The sequence below is a fragment of the Aphelocoma coerulescens genome, chromosome 7 (genome assembly GCF_041296385.1).
Source record: "Aphelocoma coerulescens isolate FSJ_1873_10779 chromosome 7, UR_Acoe_1.0, whole genome shotgun sequence".
NCBI classification, from domain to species: domain Eukaryota; kingdom Metazoa; phylum Chordata; class Aves; order Passeriformes; family Corvidae; genus Aphelocoma; species Aphelocoma coerulescens.
Window position 1 is genome coordinate 22,783,656 of NC_091021.1, and position 22,809 is coordinate 22,806,464.

At 34.4% G+C, this 22,809-nt stretch overlaps 1 protein-coding gene across 2 annotated transcripts in view; it reads right to left on the reverse strand.

Annotated features, from left to right (window-relative positions):
- Window positions 1–22,809, reverse strand: part of PSMD14 (proteasome 26S subunit, non-ATPase 14) — a 46,653-nt gene that overhangs the window by 6,950 nt on the left and 16,894 nt on the right. For both annotated transcript variants that reach the window (XM_069020824.1, XM_069020823.1), the window contains 5 exons: window positions 17,170–17,241; window positions 16,730–16,849; window positions 15,562–15,632; window positions 14,440–14,590; window positions 2,533–2,640 (listed from right to left, as the gene is read on the reverse strand). In XM_069020824.1, coding sequence (XP_068876925.1) covers window positions 2,533–2,640; window positions 14,440–14,590; window positions 15,562–15,632; window positions 16,730–16,849; window positions 17,170–17,241 — 522 coding nt within the window. The remainder of the gene's footprint in view (window positions 1–2,532; window positions 2,641–14,439; window positions 14,591–15,561; window positions 15,633–16,729; window positions 16,850–17,169; window positions 17,242–22,809) is intronic.

Here is a 22,809-nt window from a genome sequence, read left to right on the forward strand (position 1 = left end):
AATCTGATCAACTGAGATTAGTTTTAGTAATATCTGTATGCATGTATTTTCTCTTTTGCTCACATGCATTAGATACTTCTTTTTACATTTATGACTTAAGGGTGAATTGTATTAATATTTGGGGGCATAAAATTCTATGATCAATCCTCATCACAACCAAAAGAGTCTATTTTCAAATAAAATTTTACACATTAAGTATACATTTACAAACAAGATAGGATAAATCATATATAAAGCATGCTAAATTAGTGATAAATACTTCTGTTTCAAGCATTCCACCTAAATATGTTTAAATATATATTTAGAGCTACACAAAATGAATGTGTATTTGCATCTTGTGCAATTTAATATTTCAGTATTACAAAATTATCTGTATGAAAGCTGAAGCTGGTTTCATACATACATTTTAAACAGATTTCTATTGCAAACACATATACAAAGATACAAAACTACTTGAAAAGTTATGAGAACCAGCACTTACAGAAGACCATTACTTGTGCAACTTATTTTAATTAAAATTGTAAAATACAGGTTTTATCATCAAAAAAGGAATTTATAGTTGAAACTGTTAGCAATAAGTAATTTCCACTGCTATTTTCTTACCACATTCAAAATGATTGCATATGAGATTTTGGTGTTTGTATATAAATTCAAGTGTAGATACTTAGGAAGTTGATTCTCAAGCTCTTAAAATGTGACAAACAGGTTTGCCTTCTCCCACTATCCTCTCCCTTTCCTCTCTCCTTCCAAAAACTACCCTTTAAAAGAGTGGGCAAATGTAAAAGATAAACAACTGTAAAAAAGCTGTTGATAAGGGAACACAAGAAAAAACTACACACCCTGTCTTGGGGTGAAAAAAAGGGAATGAAGCCAAGGCATGTACTATTCTATTATTCTTCTTCCTGAGATTTTAAGTAATGTCTCATAATTCCTGCTTCTAGCCCAGCTGAAATCAGTATTTAGTTTGCTTCTTTGCTCAGCTGGGTCAGAATTTTATTAATGGCTTAAAATAAAAGCAAAACAACACTGCGAGAGCTCTTGCAGCTTTAAGAACAGAGTATTATTTAAAACTATGATTTTTATCTTAACAGTGACATTTGCAACAGCTCATTGCCAGCTTGCAAAAAATCAAGGCAAACAAAAACCACCCGTTTTAACAACAGAAACCCAAAATCCCATGGCCAAAATATGCCATGCTGTAATGACAGTGATCTTAAAATAATGAAGCTGAATAATACTGCAGGGGTTTCCAAGGGAGAGCATTACACATGGTCTAGAACAGCCCAGTTAGAAAAAGCCCTGAAACATGCAAGCATGGGCTTGCCTACATCCAATCAAGAGTATTAGCTGCTTATTTCATACTCATTATTGTTCACAGTTTTGACCAATTCGAAAATCAAGAGTAAAACACAGCCTCCTGAAGAAGACACTCTTTAAAGACTCTTTTTTGCTAGCATTTATATCAACAGCAAAAGGTTTCAATGTATTAGTAACAAAAAAACCGCTGATCTTTTGCAAGATAGGGGTGTGGTAGTCTAGTGCCTCCCAAAGGATGGCTCTCTCAGAGCACAAGTTCAGCCCTTATTTCAGTTCTGCTCTGACTAGTGGATGGTCTTTTTCTTGGATGTTTACCTAGCAAATATTACTTCTATTGTTCCAGTAATGGAACAAAAAGCAGGAACTGGTCTTCATGGTTTCAAGGACACATGCCTTTTAGAATACATAGTAAGGGAGAGAAGTTTTTTAAAGGAAAAAACATTGAGGCAGAAGAACAACAGGGATAAAAGCATTAATCACTCCAGAGGATACTTGTTTCAGGACAGAAGCTATTTCTCAAAATAAAGGCTTGCTTCAATGAAGACCAAAACTTGGTCTTTCTAATGGAAGTCAACTTCAGAAATCAAACTTTGAATATTTAAGTTTCACAAATGTGTATTCAAAAGAAGCATTACAGCAGAAGTCAATCTGGCATCCATTTCATCCATTCAGTATTCTCCTCCACCATTTTTTCAGCAAATTACATGCATTACATAAAAATCAGAGATTAATTATTTAAAACACAATACAAGGTTTAATCTGGATTACATAATAAGCAAGAACCTCTATAAATTTAGAGCAAAAAGAAAAGAGAGAATTTTTTCCATAATTTACTTGAGAGTAACTTATCTTGAAGAAAGCTGAGATGTTGATAAGCAGCAGATTTTAAATTGCAGGACTGAAAACCGTACCTGTCTTGCATCACGTTATGTCATCAACTGTCCCTTTTAAAAGTTTGCATTTCCATAAATTTATACTTGAATCTTTGCTGTACACATTAAATACATGCATTCACACTTAGGTAGCTAATTTAGGGCTCAATTTTAAACCCTTCACATATACATCTTCATTGATGAATCACATCAATTATAAATGCATGTGAAAAAATGCAATAGAGAGAACAATAAATAGTTTTTAACCTACTGATTTAAGTACCTTTCCCAAAAATTGATGAATAAATTTTGCAATTTACAGGACTATCAGCCCTAGGTTTACCTGAATAGACGGCTTGTTTAAGTGACCCAGATTTGAAGTTGTTTGTCTTGGTTCATGTCCTAAGACCATCATATTAGCATTGATCAGCCTGAAGGCATCAATAACAACCTGTAAAAACAAGATGTCAAGTCAATTCTTTTTAGAAAATGCAACTAATAGAGCCAAGCAACAGTGGACAAGGCACAATCAACTCTCATCTGTTTTTGGCCTTTATCCAGAAAATCATTTAATTATAATATTAATAAAAAAGAACCTCCTGCTGGCTATGTGATCAGCACACTATACTACCTTGTATTGTAAGGTGACACCAATTATTACCTTTTCCATGGAACTGTAAGTTTTATATGCATTATATCATCATATAACATTGAATTTTACATACAGTTACTCTAAGCCTCAAAAAACTATGCATATGTTTGTCACCTAAATCTTATCCAATCAAAATGAATGACAGAGAGAGACTAAAACTGAAAGTGAGCACAAGCTAAGGGACCAAGTCTAAAGCCCAGTCCTGTCACATCAATTATACTACCACAATACTTGAAATGACAACAAAATTATAGCCAGCAAGGAACTTGCCCCATGTATTCCCTTCTAGTCAGATGCTTTTTGCTTCTTGTGACTACGAAAGGGTCTATAAACTGTCTGATGGATTAAAAAGTCCTTGTCAGTGTCATGCTCAGGAGTAAAAAAGAGAGTAAAAGAAAACCAAGGTCATTTATGATTTAAAGGTACACGGTAGGCAGTATTCAGTGCTATTTTATTGCAAATAATGTAAACCCATCACTGATTCTTACTCCGTCCTGTGCTAAATTTCTTTATGAAAATTTTTGGAAAGAGAAATTCATGGTCCCATGCAATAAAACCCCCATCCCTAGCCAAAACCTATAGGAGCTGAAACATAACCTATAGGAGCTGAAACATAACAACAATACACTCAAACCCACTCTTACTGTGTCCTGACCAACACAGGTTCATAACTTCAAGATAAGAATTCTTGTTTAGGTTCCAGTCTTTTAACTGGGCCACTGCAGGTACAGCCTTGCACATCCACTAAAACAGTACCAGGCAGACTTTTGCAGGCATCTTGTCTTGTATATGTTTGAAGAGTTATTAACTTAAATCTCATTTTAACAGCTTTTCTATAATAATTTTTATTCTTTTCCTCTCCGTACTGTGAGCTGGACAAAAACAGATGCATTTACATGGCTTGTTTGGTATTTTGAGGAATTAGACTTGAATCTTGCTTACGTTGAACAAATAAGAAATCAACCACTGTCACTGAAAGTCTGCATTGAAAGTGACACTGAGTCTCCTACCTTGTTCCAGCACTTTCCTCTCCATTTACACAAATGTTAATAACTAAATAATGTGCAGATTTTAGGATTACAAGATAAATATTGAGTTCCTTCATGTGGAAATTAAATTAATTGGCAAGTATTTATAATAAAAAAAATCATGAGGTGTAAACAGAAAAAAACCCCAAACTTATCACCTGTTGTATTTACTTTTGAGACCCAAGTGAGACAGTGGTGTTGACTGAGTGCCACTAAGGGCTATTGCTTGGTCTCTCAGCTGTTGGCCAGATCCACCTGCATATGCCGTATCTTCAAATTGCATGCAGAAAACCTTCCAAAAAAGATCTTCTTTATTAAAAATGTTTAGTTGTGACCCAGTTAAAGTGAGTTACCAGTGACTTTTTTTTCCCCCTGAACAATAAAAACCCCAAATTCAGATTTAGAATGCAGCAGAAGTATGCTATCTGATACCAATGCTACAAAAAAGGAATTACATTTAGAAGAATTTAACTCTCAAAAATATCTAGAACAATTACTACATATCTATACATTCTTTCTCATAATGTAAGAAGTAATTGGTTTTTTTTTCCTTTTTTTACCATTTTTCTCTGTCTCAGAACACTTGTGACAAGCTTTCGTACCTATCTTGGTATTCCATTTTAACCAGATGCTCTAATTTATCAACACCTGGAAATGCCCAACCACAACAACCAGGCAGTATAAATTAAAAAGTCAAGCAAAGCAAAAAAAAAGAAAAAAGCACACCACAGATTCTCCAGAGACAAGCTAGATAATGGAAAAAAACTAAGCAAACAAAAATTTACCCTGAGGAGCAAGAAACATGAACTTGGCAGTATACTATAATGACAAGGAGTTGCTTCATAGCTTACTAACAGCCACGCTTCTAGACCTGAATTTAACTGAGAACTTCACTAGACAATGTTGAGCTTATCCAAAAAGAATGGCATTGTGCAGCATGGATTTGTTTTGGGACTTGAGCCATGTAAAATAAAAAAAAATATTACTTTGTTTCGATAAGAAAATTCAACATTTTGGTTAGTTTTCAGATTAGTTAAACTTCACATTAAAATATGAGAACAAGTTGCTGAATTATTTATGAGGGATACTGAGTATTGTTAAATCATCTTAATTCTGACAAGAAGTAATGTTCCTTATGTTTTAGATACAAGCTGCATGGCAATATACTGCACTGTCTATCTGTCCTCCTGAAGGAATAATGCCATGCAAGTATTTCCTAAGTAGAAAAAATATAAATCTAACAGAAAGCCGTATGAAAAACTGAAATCACAAATATGCTTTTAAAATTGCAATTCCTGCAATCTCAGAGGGGTACAAAAAGTACATGTGCAAATGCTATTTTTCATCTTAGTTGCACTCTGATGACCAATGGTAACTAAATACTTTAACTACACTAAGATTAAAGGAATTTGCTGCTATCACTATAGCAACCATCTTAAAGAAACTAACACGCTCAGCAACCTGGAGGCTAAATTTAGACCTAATACACAATAAAAACATAAATACAACAATAAATCCTACAAATTCATTTCTATGAAATGTAGTTGCTTTTTTCACAGCGAGCATAAATCAGTCCCGCCTTTAGAGGATTACATAAAAATAAATAGACTCATTAATGTCCAGTGTACTAATGAGCAATGGGTGAAGTAGGTGTTAATTATGCCACAGTAAGATCCAAGAAAAAAGCCCCAGTGAGCACTTGGAGGTGTGTACAAGTTGAAGTCTCCTCTCTATGTTTGTGTATTTCGAAGTACAGAATGATGCAGGCTGATGACAGAAACATGGTCACCCCATATTCTATGATGCAAACTTTAGATGCAGTATTTTGAACAAAGAACTTCTAAGGATTAATTAAACCCAGTACAAACCACCACTTGGTTGCTCAGATTTTTGTTGTAAAACGTCAGTATTTCCCGACCAAAAATTTTAAGCTTTCATTGTACTTAAATTACCTGTATAATATAATGCAGCATGTACTCTTTTAGTAAAAATTTGTTTCCAAGATTCATGCTAAATTCCTTTTCTAAAAAGACATTAAAAAGTTAACCAGAAGTCTATGCTATTGGGATGTTTTCCAGAAATTTGAAGGTAATTTTTTTTTAAAAGGCACTTCCATAGTGCAACTCTTTCACCACTCTGACCATTTAATTTTTCCTTGTGTAAGTGTCTCCAGACTTTTCAGAGGTCATTTCAACAGCAGACAGCTTATAACAAAACCATTAGCAGTTTGGCTAGCTTAAGGAAACCTCTTACTTTCCTTTTTTGTTTATTATCACTGCATGAATCTGCAGCATATGAGAGTTTATAATTTCTCAGGCTTGTTAAATTCATGTTAAAGGTCTGTTTTCTTGTTGAATAAATTTTGTTCATATAATGCTGCCTATTTCATATACTGAGTCTTTAATAGCACCTTTGGTCTATGCGCAACTCACAGATCAAAACAGAGGACTAAAATAGGGGTTGATGATGCTATTTACATGTGTGATTCCTGCTGTCTTCTTGTTAGTAGCTTTAATATAATAGAAGACCTTGTCTGTTTTGTAATTAACACATCTTTACTGGAGAGATATTTGGAAGTGATTGCTGTGAATATACTGGTTAGTAAAATAAACACAATCACACACCACTTTCTGTTATCAGACAAATTTGTGAATTGTACACATTATACTCCAGATCAACAAACTGTGATTTAACAGCCAAGTAGAAGACACATTTATATAACCCTTTATTTTTCTGAAAATATGTATTCAATCTGACCTTGCAAATATAATTAGCTTGTGGGATGTGTGGATTTCAGTACCATGGATGCTTTACTAATTGCAGTTCTTGGAAATAGATACTAAATATTTGGAAGCTGCCAATACAAAATAAAAACTACATCTTTTTGTACATCTGTCTTAGCTTCAAAATGCATAATAATCTAAAAAACAATAACTATACTGCATTTTTTTAGCATTTGCCTGGGGTCAACAGCCCACACTAGAGTCCATATAATGTATTTTTAGAAAGAAAATTTACAATTCTGTTCTGTGTATATTTCAGGACAGCTATAATTAATATGATTCAAATTTACTCACAATCTAAGATGAGCACTGGACATCTCAACTGCTAGCTAGATAAAAATCTGGCCTCTTATAGTCTCCACATAGTTATTAAAAATAATGACTTGATTAAAATTTAGGATGTTTAGTAGCCAGACTTCTTTTAGCTTCTCCTGAAAGTGTGAATACTTATATATATATATAATCAGTTTTTCTAAAACAGTCTTCATAACTTTGTGGGGTATTTAAAAAAAAAAAAAATTAATTCAAGAGTACTTTACACACTTGATCCTTAAATCTTTCCAATATTAAATTTCCAAACAATACTGAACGAAATAGTCCTGTTTTTCAAGTCCCACTATATGTCAACTTCAGTTAGGAGTAAGTCAGCCTTTATTGTTTAAATTTAAAAAAAAATCTAACATCAATATTTTTCCAGCGAAGAATCCACGGCATATGGTGACTTTAAAATGCATTGTGTCCTTGGAATTCCAATAGCAATGTATTGTTTATGCCATATGTTTATGAACAAACATACCAGTGCTGCAAGACAACTGCAAAGGAGAGAGTGTGGTTATGCCAGGTGTGGAAAAAGAAGTAATGTCCCATCTAAAATCTCTTTTATCACCTGCAACTGACCTGTTATCAACTGCTTAGTTTGTTTCTAGATTCTTTAAAAATGAAATGGAACACATGACCAGAGAAGTGCAGCTCAGGTTTATGACTATTTCGTTATTTATGCTGCCATGCACTGTTAGACAACTACAAGTGAAGAACATCTTCTGTCCCCTGCAAGCCCACAACATAAAAAATTCAAAGAAATCGTATTTTTTATGCCATTTCCAATGAAAAGCACTAAGAACTGAAACTGACTCATGCCAAATGCATATCGCTGAATTGCTGTGATTGTGATTTTGAAGTTTGCAACATGGAAATTATTTATAAAATGTCAATTTTAGCTCTGGAAAACATATTCCTAGGAGTATGTGCACTTTCCTTCTCTATCCTTGGAGAATTATTTACTTGTGGTCAAATCTGCAGTACAACTTCAATATCCATACTGGAAGGGGAAGAGAACTACAGCATAATACATTTATCTTGACAAGTGAGGGCATGCATCCATAACTCCCAAGTAGCTGAGCCACAAGTTTTAAAGCTATACGCCTTAATGAAAATAAATGGACTATTCTACATCCACCAAAGCAAAAGGAAATTAAACATTTAACACTTTTCAACGAAGTCTTGGAACTTTCTGTTTTAGGGAAGGGCATGAACTGAAGTAACCTATGTAAATGGTTTAATAGGTAGACATACATTAATTAATTAAATCACAACAAGTCCAAAGGACATTACATAACAAATTTTAGAACATTAGCATTGATATTAACCATTTCAGTGCTCCATTAAGAAAAGAGGAAGTAAAATATGCAAAATATGTTAATCTGGATACATGTAACTACTCTAGAAAATGTAACAAAAGACTGGTGCAGTGGCAGTAATAAAACTTTGTAGTTTATATGTAGGTTTATGCAGCCTGAACTGAAAACACCAAGTGGCCCACACTGTGATGCAGATGCAATTAATCTCCTACAAAGATGATTTTCCAGGAAAAAGAACATCAATCTTTACTGGACCAACAGGCATCAAACCCAGCACACACAACTTCCTTACTCCCCAAACCAGGCTCCTTCCTATTGAAACCCAGCTCTTGCCTAGATCAAACTAGGATGTTTCTGTCCAGTCAATGGTAAGAAATAGCATAGTACTGTGAGAGTATGTAAATGTACTATACACTGCAAAATATTCAGAAACGTATTCTTGATACTCCAATCAAAATTACATACTGCAAAGTTATGTTAACCATTTTAGGATTTTTCCCTTTACAATAGAAAAGTATTAGCAAATCCAGTTCTAACAATGGAAGTTGTTCCAGGTATAAAAGATTCTGAAACAAAATTGTAGGCATCATGTTTTAAAATACATTTTCTTCTAAATGCTATCTGCATAATAATTCACAATAAACAGACATGTCTCTAAAGTAGTGACAATACAGTCAATTTACTGTTTTGTTGTTTTTAATTACTAATTTCAACAGTGTTACTAATTTTTAACTGTACCCTAAAGACTGTTGAATTCACTTGTGTTTTAGAAGTCTTAGAAGACTTACTACGGCAAAGATCAAGACATGTGCATGAAGTGGGTGGAGGAGTTGGGTATATTAAAAAAGTCTTGTTAGGTGGCTCCAATCTGCTTATAGTTCTCACAAACTTAATGGGCTATTTTAAATTTCAGGCATTACACTAGTGACTCCACAAATCTCATTTGAAGGACTGCTCCTTTTCTGCCTTCCTAGAAAACAAAGTCTCTAAATCTTGTGGTTAATTCAAACAAAGAAGGGAGAAAGACAGGTTCAAAGGAAAAATAACAGCACTTTGATAAAAGAGTGGAGGTTTAAGACCATGCAATCTTTCAAAAAACTAGTGTAAGACGTGTTCAGCTGAAGAAAATCTTGAAGCTAGATGGTAATTCCAATATTCAGGAAATTAATTTTTGAATCACTGTCAGCTATTGGTTTCAGTATTTTAGACTAACAAGCAATTACCAAATTATGAAACCATTCACACACATATTTGCCTTGATAAACTGGGGAGATTTGCAGCACAAAAACGGAACTCACCAATCTGAAACAGTGTCATATACAGACAATTTAATCTAAATCAGAGCATAAAAGTAGCAAAAGAGATCAAAACTACTTGCAAATCACTATTTTTCTGATAAGCACTCAACAAAATGACCATCTATTACTCTGAAGAGTAAAAAACTGAAATCATGTATTAACAAACCCATAATGCTCATATACGTGATTAATTACACACAACTGTCACCTAGATTTACAAGTACCAATGGACAAAAAAGGGGAAAGAGGTTGCTAAAACAAGTCCTCCAGCTCTCCTGAGGGTCTTTATTTGTATAAGAAGGATAAAACCAGCACGTATCTTTCTCTCTCTAGCATGGTAAGAGTAATTTTTTTCATACTTCAAAAATTAGTAAAAGAACAAATGATAAAGTTCAGCACATTTTTTTACTCCATTTAGAAGAAAATTCTAATGATCTCATAAGTTGAACAAAAGAAAGCAATTTTCAACTACCAATGAAAAGAAACTGCATGCACAAAGTGGTTTCAAACTACAGCCCACATTCTGACTCTTTGAAATAAAAAACCTTCCAGTTCCAGAAGAGCTTGCTTGGGGCACAGAACAAGGTTCTTCAGTGATGTATGTGGCAGGAGACAATAGCAATAAACTGAAAAGAGGAGCTGCTGGCTATATGCATACAAGGGAAAAGAAAACAACTGCAAGAAAAATAAAATATTGGAACAGGAATTGCCATGAAGCTGTTGAATCTCAAGACACAAATGGACAAAATACTAAGTGAGCTAACCTGAACTCAATGTTGACACTGTGCTCAGCACAAAGTTGGGCTAGATGATCCACACAGATCACTCTCAACTAGAATTACTTTGATTTTCCAGGCTACCCAAATGTATGTATTTTTTTTTCTTTTACCATCTGAATGAGTGTAAGTTAAGGATGAAGTACCACAGCAAAATCCTCTTATGAAAGTGGCAGGATCTGGTTTAAGCACAAGATTAAGATGCATAGCATATTTGTTTTTATCTGTCAGAGGTGACTGAAAGAGAATTTATAAAAAAGTAATTGTTTCCTCAGCAAACAATTAAAAAAAAGAATTTTGCCATAAACCAACAGATCTTCCTACAAGTACTTCTGTCAGTGCTTGCTAGGAAAAAATATGGCTTAACAGAAATGAAAGTTTGCTGTATGCCTAAGAGATTTTGCCACCAATCCTCCTAAACACCACAAGTGCCAATGAGCTTCTCAGATGTACAAAGTGGACTTCTGACAGTTTTGGATATTTTACCGATCCTTATGCAAGCAATTATTAATCAAGGGAAACCAGTTAATCCTCTCAGAAGAACAAATCATTTAAAATGGTGACTTCGTTATACTAAAGATCTAAAGTTTAAAAGAGCTCAAAAAAGAAAACACCACGTTTTTCTTTTTTGATTCAACAATACTATGAGTGCAACACAGTAAGTTAATGCTTTTGGAGTTAAAGATACTATGTTACAGTGGGTTTGATGTAGTTATATTTTCCTTATGAGGTGATGAACAGCTGCTAAGTTAAGGTCCAAAAAAACACACTTATTTTTAACATTTGGCAAAGGTTTATGGTTCTCTGTACAGACATTTCAAAGTGTATATTGGAAATAAATATGAAATGTCAATATTTAGCTTTATTCCAGATCTTTAATGAAATTACTGCTTCTGTGGAATATTCTAAATATGTATTACAGCTTTCATTGCACAGATTGGAAAACTGGAGGGGATAACAGAAAGGTTTATTAGTAAGTATAAAATGAAACAACAGCTAGCCAGGTTGCCCCACTGGCCATATTTCAGGATGTTTACTTTGACTTCATTCAAAGAAATCAAGCCAAAAAAAAAAAAAAAAAGAAAAGTCAAAACAAAGCTTTTCCTCTCTGGGTTCTGAGAACACTGACCTTCAGTTAAAGCTCACTGATCTGCTGTCAGTTTATTTTACAGACAACTGGAGCACTATGAGCCTAAATATTGCAAAATATGGTACACAGTCATGAAAAAACATACTTTGTGTGCAAGAATATGTATGTAGAGTAGTAAGATCAGTATTTAAAATTACTTGTCCTTCATGTGTCCTACTATATTTATGCAAAAATATCCCAGTCCTAAAATGGTCATTAAAGCAGTTGGCATTTAATCCACAGATCTATATGAGTGGTGTATTTTTATATAAGGATTTTATGTGACTTTTTATTTCTGCTCATTGGCTTTAAGACATAAAGTGACTTTGTTTTTTTTTTCTTTTAACTGATGAGAATTACAGGTATACTTATCTTTAAACTGCAATCATACAGCCCTGTCCTATGTAGAAAACACGTATGGAGATGAGGCAGTTAACAAAGAACAAATTTTCATTTTCTACAGTAACAGGGCAAACTGCTTCTCAATGTTTTAGCTAGTCAAGGTGAACCTGAGGTTCCTCATCAGAATTCACTGCAACTTTCTGACACATGAAAATAACCTCTGCCCCAGTTATTCTTCACTAGCACAACCATGACTGCTTCACTGACCATAAACCATAGCGATTTATATGGGCATGGACCTGCCCTGAGGCAGGTTTAAAATTAGCTGATGTGTTATTTTGGATTTTGCTTTTAAATACATCTAATCTCAGACAAAATACACCATATTAAAATCTTCTATGCCACATGTTCACTGTATTTTTTTGCCAGACAGTCATGCCAGTATAAGGTACAATGAGTTATGATCTTGGACTCATGTAGCTAAACCCCACCAGTACAGTGGTTACTACACCACCAAAATTACCTCTGCAAGTGGTTCTTCATTTGCTGACAAATGCAGATACTTCCCTGAAATAGGTTGAGCTTGAGCTCTCTAGCACATGAAGAGGCTCTGGGTGCCACAATAAGTTAGCCAGGCACATGAAGCACTGAAACCTGACCTAAGAAACCCCCCTCAACTCTAATATATCTGTTCTTCTTTCAGTTCATTTAAAATCCAAACACATTTTAGTATAAGTGATCTTGCCAACCAGGATCGTAAAAGTCGAACACATTCTACATCTTCCAAATCAAGAAGTTAATTACAAGTGGTATTCATAATTTGGGAGATTCTTTTTATTTCTAAGCTTTAAAGGATGCACTTGCCAGAAACATGACAGATGTAAATTTTTTTTAATGTGAAACCTGAGAACGTAATTTAATCTGACTGTAGCAGCTAAAAATGTGTATGAAAAACAAACATTAGAAGACTTCCAGTAATCTCAAGTACTGGCAGCAATGCCATAAGAGCAGCTGTAACTGAGAAATGCTTAGATGGACAAAAATTTATTCACATTCAAAATAAATATGCCAAAGATTACTTTATTGAAGAACTCAAAGATCTCAAAGATAGACATCTATGTCAAACAACAGCGGCAATAAAATTACTTTAAAAAGAAGCACTTAGTCAGCAAATGTGTTATAACAGTAGTGTGACTTATTGGGAGGCTTTTATTCTTAATGGATTTAATAGCTAGTGAGGTCTAAATTAATTACTAGTAATAGTCTTGACAATTGTATTTTGACAAAATAAAAAGAATCCTATTTCAACATTTCTATTGGAGTGGGAAAATAAAAGTTCTAGGAAAAATAAGTCAGGAATAATTAAGTGTTCTATTGCATCTTCCCCCCTCCCCCCAGACTACCTGTATTTTCTTCTACTCTTTATGCAATTTAAAAAGGAACAAAATTTATACAGAGGACTAATAGCTTCCAAACAACCAGAAGCTAATAATTTTTCAACTGCCTGTTACATAGACATATTTGCTATAAAATTCTGAATTTAAAAAAAAAACAACTGAAAATGCAACTGTAGCTTCAGAACATTCGGCTATGAAATTAAGAGAACCCATCGTGTTTGGTAGCTTTAATAAGATCTGCCTCACAGGAAATATGATACTACAGTTCTATAGAAGATGAACACTTTTAAAATATTTATAAATTTACATGAATATCATCCATATATACCATGACACATTTCAATAATTATTCTACAATACAATGGGAGTGCATGCTCAAACAAAACACCTCAGCAGTATTTTAAAGCAGTAAACCACCTAGCCAATTTCTGTACGTTCTGTAGTTTTTCTAATCCACTCTCCCTGTGGTTGAGCAAAATCGAATTGCCTCTCACATTTGCAGACAGCTCTGTGAAGGTGATAATAGAGCTGCTCCCTGCTGTCATGAGGCAGGAAATAGGAAAATGGCATATGGGGCTAGAAAGAAATAAAAAGAGAACTAAACAAGAACAAAAGAGATTTCAACAAAGGACAACTATAACCCAATATGCTTTGCAAGTTAATCTCTTTTCATAATAATTTAACATACTTAATCATTTATCTGCACACTTCTCAAAAATCCAAATGCTTAATACCAACTTCTCTGTAAAGTTTTATTGCCCAAAACATTTTGAATAGAAATTTTAATACCATTCATCATATGCAATGCCTGCAAATCAGTGCATTCTTAGTACCCATGTTAAGGGGCTGAACCTATTCCAATCTGTTAGTAATGGATCCTTGATTTTGTACCTAAATTGTAATATATAAAACAATGTATACTTGGATTATTAGTTATAAACCTGTTGAGTGACACCTAAATAGCAAAATATTGAGAGGATTATGACTGGTTATGTGTACTGACAATATCAAAGACTTCCAGCCTGTTTCAGGACCAACGTAAGATGCAGAACAAACTGGAAATATTTTCATTTACAATGAGATTTTTGTTTTAATTTTTTTTAAAATACAGTATGGGCCTCCAAAATCACGCACTTACACGTATTTACAGTGCTCCTATATTAAAGCCTACTGAAGTACCTTAAAAATAAAAAGCAAGCCTACTATACCTTTCCTTTTACACTCTGAATGGGATCCACCACCACAGCAACAGCTCTTTCTGATAAGGCTTCAAAGCTCTGCTGAGTATTGATATCTACACCAGATAACCAACAGCCAAAGCCAGGATGACTATGGTACCAACCAACTACCATCTCAGGTCTGAAACAAAAAGGACATTGAGAGTCTTAAAAATATAAACACCTATCACAAGAAGAAGTAGGAATATATCAGGGCATAAATTAGGATAAGCTGTGAAAAAAACACCATTAGTAATATTTAAATTACTCACCACAGTATGGTGAAAACATGGACATGAATAAATGCGACAAAAGAGGGCTATCATTAAGGGATACACATTAGCAGTGGTAGATCATGCTTTCAGTTTTTCACCCTGTTACCACACCTTCCCTGAACCAGTTTTTACCCTTTCAGCACTTGAGTAAATATCCACTCCTTAACTCCTTGGCGTCGAAGGTTGAATTTTCACGGCAGAAAGTCCATTTCAGACATGGACAACGGGAACCAACGGTGGGAAAGGATTAAATATCAATTAAACCAGCAGTAGAACTAGGAACTCAGTCAAAAAGCAATTTGCACTGTTCTGTTCAGCTGCTGAGCCTTTTGGTAACACTAATTTTGAAGTTTTTCCCACAGTAAAAGAATTTGAGCAAGCAGACGACAACTGTTGAGAGGTAGGAGTGAAATAAAATTTGTTTAAATACTAGGATCTTTTACAAAATTATTTTCCCTTTCTTTTCATTAACATTGCTCATGAATAAGCTGTAACTTCAAAAATTTTTAAAATCTTATTTAAAGGGTTAAATAAAAAAATCAGTCTTTTAAGCAGGTACTGTGTAGTAATCGCCTATGCTAAACTGAGCAGCATTCTGATCTATCTGGGCGATAATCAAAGCTGTAGGTTTAACAGGAGTGACAATCTCCTGACAATTGAAATGCATGAGGGGGACTGAATTACATGCTATGCTACTCACCTAATTTCTAGGGCAATTCTTCATTTTAAAACATTATTAATAGCCCTTAGAGCACTAGTTTTGCAGAAAGCCAGCTGTTTCTTCTAAAAACTGTGGAGGGAGTACTTGTTACTGTCAGCCCTCTTTACAGTGACTTACCTTCCCGTCTGCTTCAGCATATCCAACATTTTCGCTTGAAATACAGGATCAACTGCCTCCACACTGACACCCTAATTTAAAAGACAGACAAAAATCATAGTAGTTGTACATGAAGCAATATTATCTTTTAACTTGTAACTTTGCACAAACAAAAATATTCATAAGCATCTGTTTAAAAAGGCAACCTGAATACTTTAGTACTACGTGACAGAACTCCCTTAAACGCAAAATGTAATTTTTGGAAATGTATTTCAATGTGATTTTTAAAATACTGAAAGATTATTTTGAATTGCTTTTTAAGTAATCTTTACTATGAATAAACATGATTAAATAGGCACAGGAATTCACATTTTTCTCCTCTGTTTGGTCTGCACACAGTGGCCTGTTGTTTTTCCCAAGTTCAGCACTACACATTTTATTCAACATAAATATCACATACTGGCTTTTTGCAGATTTTATATATTATGCACATGTATAGAATAAACTCAGGACAAAAGAATTTGAAAATTCTATGGAGTGCAGCTCTGAGTTACAAAGGAATCACTCCATGCTTGTTTTAAGAACATTTCATTCTAGTTACACAAAAAATCATAAATTCCAATTATGCCCCTTGACACGTCTCTTTAATCTGTTCATAAAATGGATATTGTACTCAAAATTTAAATACATATTTTTTTCAAATCACAGAAGTATCATATAAGAGACATGCAACTAAGGTCTGTCAAAGAGAGCAAGTTTGAAGTACATCTAGTGTGAAGTTTATCTATAGCACCATCAGAATTCAGGGCATGCTACACTTCTAATCAAATCTTTTACATTTTGAATCTTTCTGCTGGCTCATAGGATAGGAGTTCTGAAAGTTATCCGTTTATAAGCCTTATAAGTCACGTTATACCAATATATTTATACATACATAAGGACATAACATCTGCATATATTGATAGACACACTTAAGTACTAGCCTTTACTAAAAAATAAGTTTTGACTACATTTTTTTTTTACTGAAACCCTTTAACCATTATACTTGTTTGTATTAAAACTCGCAGCTTATACCTTCAGATTGCTTCAATGAGGTAAAGCACAAAAAGCTTTTTAAAAATATATTTACCATAAGGAAAAAAACAAACAAGCAAATAAAATTTTCAATGTCTACATGCAAAGAACTCACCGTTCCAGACTGTGGCATTGCAAAAACATCAATCACTCTCACAGTATAATCATCAACAAATTCCCCAAGCATCAGACCCATAACTTCCATAGGGACACCAGCACGACCATGCTTCAACATCTGGAATAAAGACCAAATGACACCATATGTTTAACAGAAGGTTCGAGTTTGATTTGAGGTTCTTTCAGCCTTTGTTGATCTATAGCTAATTTGCAACTTGCAGCACTTTTGGAAACTGTAACAAACTATAAAATAGTAAAAACAAAGCCAATGAAAGAACTAATTAAAGTAAGTTTCTGAGGGTTCCAATCAGTATTAATTTATTCTTAATATTAGTCTGGCCAGCATTTAGGCAACACAAGTCCAATAACTTTGGACAGCTGCCAGGTGCTCTATCTCCAGCATTATATTCAGACATAGTATGCATACAGAACACTTACTTTGAGCAGTGCAAGGGAAGAGATATAAACCTGTTCCGCTGTATCGACTGCAGGAGCATCTGTTGGTGGCCCCTATAAAAAGAATAAACAATTATTTTCACCATCATTGTTATTCTGCAGTTTCTAAATATTTTCTTCTGTTTTGCATACTACAAAACTTACAGAAAAATGCATCCGTAATTGTGACTTTGTGGGTTAGATGCAGTTGTTACAAACAAAACAAAAAAACCGCACACCCAACCCCCAAACCCTTCTTTACAGCACCTTCCTTCACTAACATTATTTTGTAATAGGTCACCTAGCCATCATCTTGTCTTCCCCCACCCCAAACAACACAGTTAAAGAGCAACCTTACCAGAACCAGTCAAATATAAAGCAGGCAAGTACTACACTGGATACAAACCTGTTACAAGACATTCAGGCTAAGAGTCAGATCTAAGTTTCCATTAGTCAGCCTTGCTGCAATGCTAACCTTCGTCAGCTGTAAAATATGGCCAGTTCTCCAATTAACTATGTGTTTCTTACAGTGGTGTGAATGTAAATGCTGCTGGGCTAGCATGATTAACTGGCACCAACACAAACAGCAATTTCCCTTTGCTTCATCAGCTTTCAGCTAAAGAGGACTTGCAGATAAAGGCTATGGGAGTACTTTGCAGATACACTGGTACAGTGAGAGAAAAAACGGACCTCTGATCCCTAGGTGGAAAAGCTGTGAACAAAATACTTTGCTCTTTGCCTTATGAGTAGTTATTCAAAAATTAGCACAACTGTCCCAGGTGTGAATGATTGGTTGAAACAGGTTCTGTGTACTGTTGAAATTGAAAAACACAGGAGGCAGCAATTTAAATGTCCCTTTCTTGAGGAGCAAGAGAAATGTTGCTCTTATATACAGAATTCCATATCAGCATACCTCATTACATCCAATTAACAGCAAATTCATTACTTTATTACCAAATTGTGTACAACAAATTTCCACTGTAAAGACACAGCTTACTTCAGCATGAGGTGATGTAACCTTAGAAGGGCAACAAAGCAACTATGGGTATGGCCAAAAAAAAAAAGATACTTCAAGTTAAAAGAGAAAAAATGGTGCCTTTACACAAACACTTCATAGATTTAGATCTTTGATTCCACAGTTATAAGCAAAATTGGGGGAAAAAAGTTTCTAATAAATTCTTAACTTTTCACTTTAAGTGAAAAAATTCAACACAACATACATCCACACGACATCAAACAAGACACAGCAATCAACACAAGCCATTACTTCCTGAAGATAAAACCGGATACTTAAGTCATCAACACATTACATTTGTATAGGAATAATCCTTTCTGCATACTTTGATTTTCACACACACAGAAAAACATCAATCTTCAGAATAAAGCCTTAAAGACAGTAAGAAAATTCAGTTGTGGGTTTTCCCCCCCCTGAAGTCAATGAATCTATTAGTTCTAGACCTAATCTTTATATTATAAATCCAAACTTTGTATTCTGAAATTCACATATATGCATGGATCTGTCAACCATACCCACTTCCTAACAGCTTCAAACCTCTGTTTCCAACTTTGATACTGCTGACCATCATCTCTCCATATTTGCCCTTCCTCACTTCTTACTACTCATTGCTAGTTCTTCTGTCACTTTGGCCTTTTCTTCCAGCAGATTTCCCTACTTTTCACCTTCCATAGTATTCTCAGCAAAGGTCCATTTTTCATCAACCTCACCCCTTCATCAAGTATTTCCCTGGCTTAGCCCTAGTCCAACAGTGAGATACTCCGGTGGAGAAGTGCTGCTCTAGCACTCACACTGAAAACTCTGCTCTTCAGTCCTTCAGAACATTTCCCAGAACCAAATGGGCAGAGCACCTGCATTACTTACACCGAATTTTCTACAATTAAATTGTTTGACTGGCAAAGCTTCAAATGCCCCATCATTTTTTAATGGTGTTCCTATGTTTTTTTCTCCATAAACATGTCAGTTTACTTTTTTAACTTTATCTGTCCTGCTTTAAGTCTATTCACTTAGCAGTGTTCACTTAGAATTTGGAAAGCACAAAGACTCATGTTTCCACTTAATCAATGCTAAGAAAAAAGCCCATGTAAGTTGAGTTTTAATTTTAAAAGTAACTTATTAGTTTGTTAACAAAACCCTTTTTTCATACATAAAGCTCTCCCAATTTTCTACCAGTTCTCGACCAGAGATGGTCTGAAGGGAAGATAAAAATAACTAGTAACCTTGTGCTTTAGGAAGAACCATAATACCCATGCTGTGATCACCAAATGCATTCTACATTTGTTCCAGATTTGGTTTAACATTTCACTGTAAGCAACCATCCCATTACAGCATTCAGTAATTTTTAAAATAAAGAATCGTGTAATAAAAATCTCCCCCAGATTAGCACAAATAGTTCCATGATTTCTGGAAGGCTAATCTTAATGTTTGACTGAGACTAACTTCTCAAAAATCAGGAGCTTGAACTAGAATTTACTTCACAGACTATGGCTCTTGAATGAGCTCTCCCCTATGGAATTTCTAGCATCTGTTAGAATCACACTGACAGCTGTCCTGCAGCTGAGGCATTAATCACAGCTCTGTCCTCTATATAGATGCTGGTGTCCTCAATTTATAAGAGCTTATTCTTCAAAATTTTTCTCATTTTAGGATCAGTCAGTAGATTCACCACTTACAGGGAACAAACAAAGACAAACATTAATACATTTTCTTTCTCTAACAAGGCAAATGAACCAACCTTTAGTTTAAGTGAAAGTAGGAATTAAGACAGGGTGTTCCTAAATATTTCCTTATGATTTCTACACTCCTTGGAGCATCCAAATGTTCATTTACCTTGATGCTGGTCCAGAAGAGGGGATACTTAATATTATATTTCATCAAATCTTTAGGCATTCTATGAGATAAAATTGTTTTCAAAACTTACATTGAATTCCTGTTGCCACCGCCCATAGCCAACAATTTATTTTCAGCATAGGAAACATTGCTAATTCATAAAGGAATTTTTCATTGGTGTAAACCAACTTGCTTAGCTTTTGCAATTTTTTTTTAAAGCCACAGTATTCACCGTGAAGGAATTTACATACTAAATGTGTTTAAATATATATAGAAATTACTACATTAAGGATTAGGAGGTATCAACTGCATACTTCACTGCTTCATTTTAAGCACATGCAAGACATAGTAAAAATATCAAACACGAGTTTCCACTCTTACCATGCAGTTCAACCAATTTACCTGAACTTGTAAAAATTAGCTAATGGTAGTACACAAGGCAGGTTTGTTAATTCTCAGTCATCTTAGATACAACACATACCAAGTATTTCCTTGGTCACTGATGCTTCTTTGTGTGACCTCACTATCTCCTTTCCGTCTGCTCTGTTCTCCTTATAGATTTTAATTACTAGCTAAATTATGAGAAAATGAAAGTCCTCATTGCACTGTACCAATTATGTGTATTAATTTTCAAGTTAATATTCCTTCCTTTGTCTTGAATATCGATTACAATGAGCTGCTCAAAAGAGTACTGAAATTCAGGAATTTAGAGGAGGAAATTATTTTTCTACCAAAGATAAACTGCCACATAAAATACTATAAGCACACATTTGTATTTCTATAGAAAATTCTAAACCAAAGTTCATCAAATTCTTAACATAAAACTTTTAAAGATTTAAGAGATAAAACCAAATGGAACTTGGGTCTTCCAAGTAGCTTACTTGACTTTGGATGATTTGAAGAAAAAGACATTTGGAAACTAGAACCAATTTCTTCCATCTCTGATCACCTCCTTTTCCACAAATGGCTGATAATCTAACACAGCCCTGGAGTGACAGCCCCAGCTTCTGCGTGTTAGTTACACAGTATGTGGGAGCCAGCTACCAGTTAGTGTTTTGAGATCTCTTTGGCCTGTTTCTGGTAGTCTTTCACAAAAGTTTATGCTTTTCTTTCATCAAGCAAAGAAGAAGAAAGATTTTATTAGCTAATCTCTACATGGAGGCAAATATTTTACACTGACCCTCCACAGCATGTGCTATTACCACTGTTCATAAACTTCACTGCCTGCCAACTTTAACAAAGAAGCACCATCCTTACGAAGCAGAGCACCAAATTAAATTAACCGGTATCAGGAAAGCAGACAAGAAAGCGTTTGTGTCTGCAATGCAAAAGAGCTGCTGGTACTTTTGGTTACATTATCATATTCAAAGAGCAGCTATCTCATTGCATAGTTTTGGAAGACTGTCCGTCCCACAGTAAACAGCGAATATTGCATACCTACAGGTTTATTGGATTATTTCTTGGGGAATTAGAGAAAAATTAGATTTGGAAACTGCAAGGAATACTGAACATTCTTTTTTCCCAACTATGCATGTATAAGCTGGATACAGTAATTATTAAAATTAAAGAACTGCTGTAAAAAATATTGTTATGTGTTACTAAAAAACTGGTATTTCTTCTGAATTAACTTTATGCTTTCAGTCAGTGAAATGAACTGCCTGATAACCACCTCATAAAACCCAACCAAGCTTTAGGTTTGTTTTCATTTAGAATAGCAGAATTCCAAGTTCAGTAATAATCGATAAAATTAAGTTACTGCTATTAAAATACTTCTTCTTTTTTTTTTTAGTAAGACTTGAAAGGGAAAAAGAATCACATGCAAGTTATGGACAGAAAATTACACTGTAATATTAAATTATGCATGTTACTATTTTTGTTTCAAATAGTTAAAGAGATGATCCAGTATAAAAAGCAGTCCTTTACTTGGGCAGCCCTTGTTGACGAAGTGTTAAAGGCATTTGCCATTCTTACAGGATAAAAACTAACGCCTTGAAGTGTTACCTACTCGGGCCTTTTAGCAAATTTGTTAACACTTTTAGGTATATTACTTCACCTTTCTCTTAGTGTGAACTGATATCAATTATTTAACCAATTTTATTATTAAATGTGAACTAAAGTGTTATTTTAGAGCACTGCTCTTTATTTGTACTATTTTAGAATTATTCAAATAGGTATAGAAAGTGGACTTGAATAATTACACAAGGAACTGAGAAATATTCCACAAATGGATACACTTTCCATTGTTTAGATGGATCTTAAACACTGCTCTGGTTTCATGCTAATAGCACAAAAGATGATTTTGAAATACATCATAGCTGTTTCAAAGAAACTCAGTTTTGCAGGGGCAACTGTAATAAAAACCCAAAGGCAGTCAACTTAAGTGCTGTGAAGCACATCTCAGCTTTAATGCACCAAATGACGTATCACTGTGTAAAATAAAAGAATCATTAGTACTTCTATTTATTTTTGTAACTGGAACGATTTAAACACAAACATAGGACACACAAGCAAACAATGACTGCTATCATGTTTTATTTCTTTCCCAGTAAGCTAAGAAAGAACCTTTTAATAGTTTAATTTTGTGGGTATTAAACAACTAGTGTGAAAAACAAGCTGCATGTAAACTATTTCTACTGCCTCTGCTTCAATGACTAGCTGAGGCAACCTGTTATAGGAGGTGTTAATTGGCAATAGGAGTACAAGTCAGAAGCATGTTCCCCATCGTCCTAACCCAGCAAGGCTAGGTCATTAAAGTGGAAATGAATTCTTTCATGCCGACTTAACCCTTTCACTACATA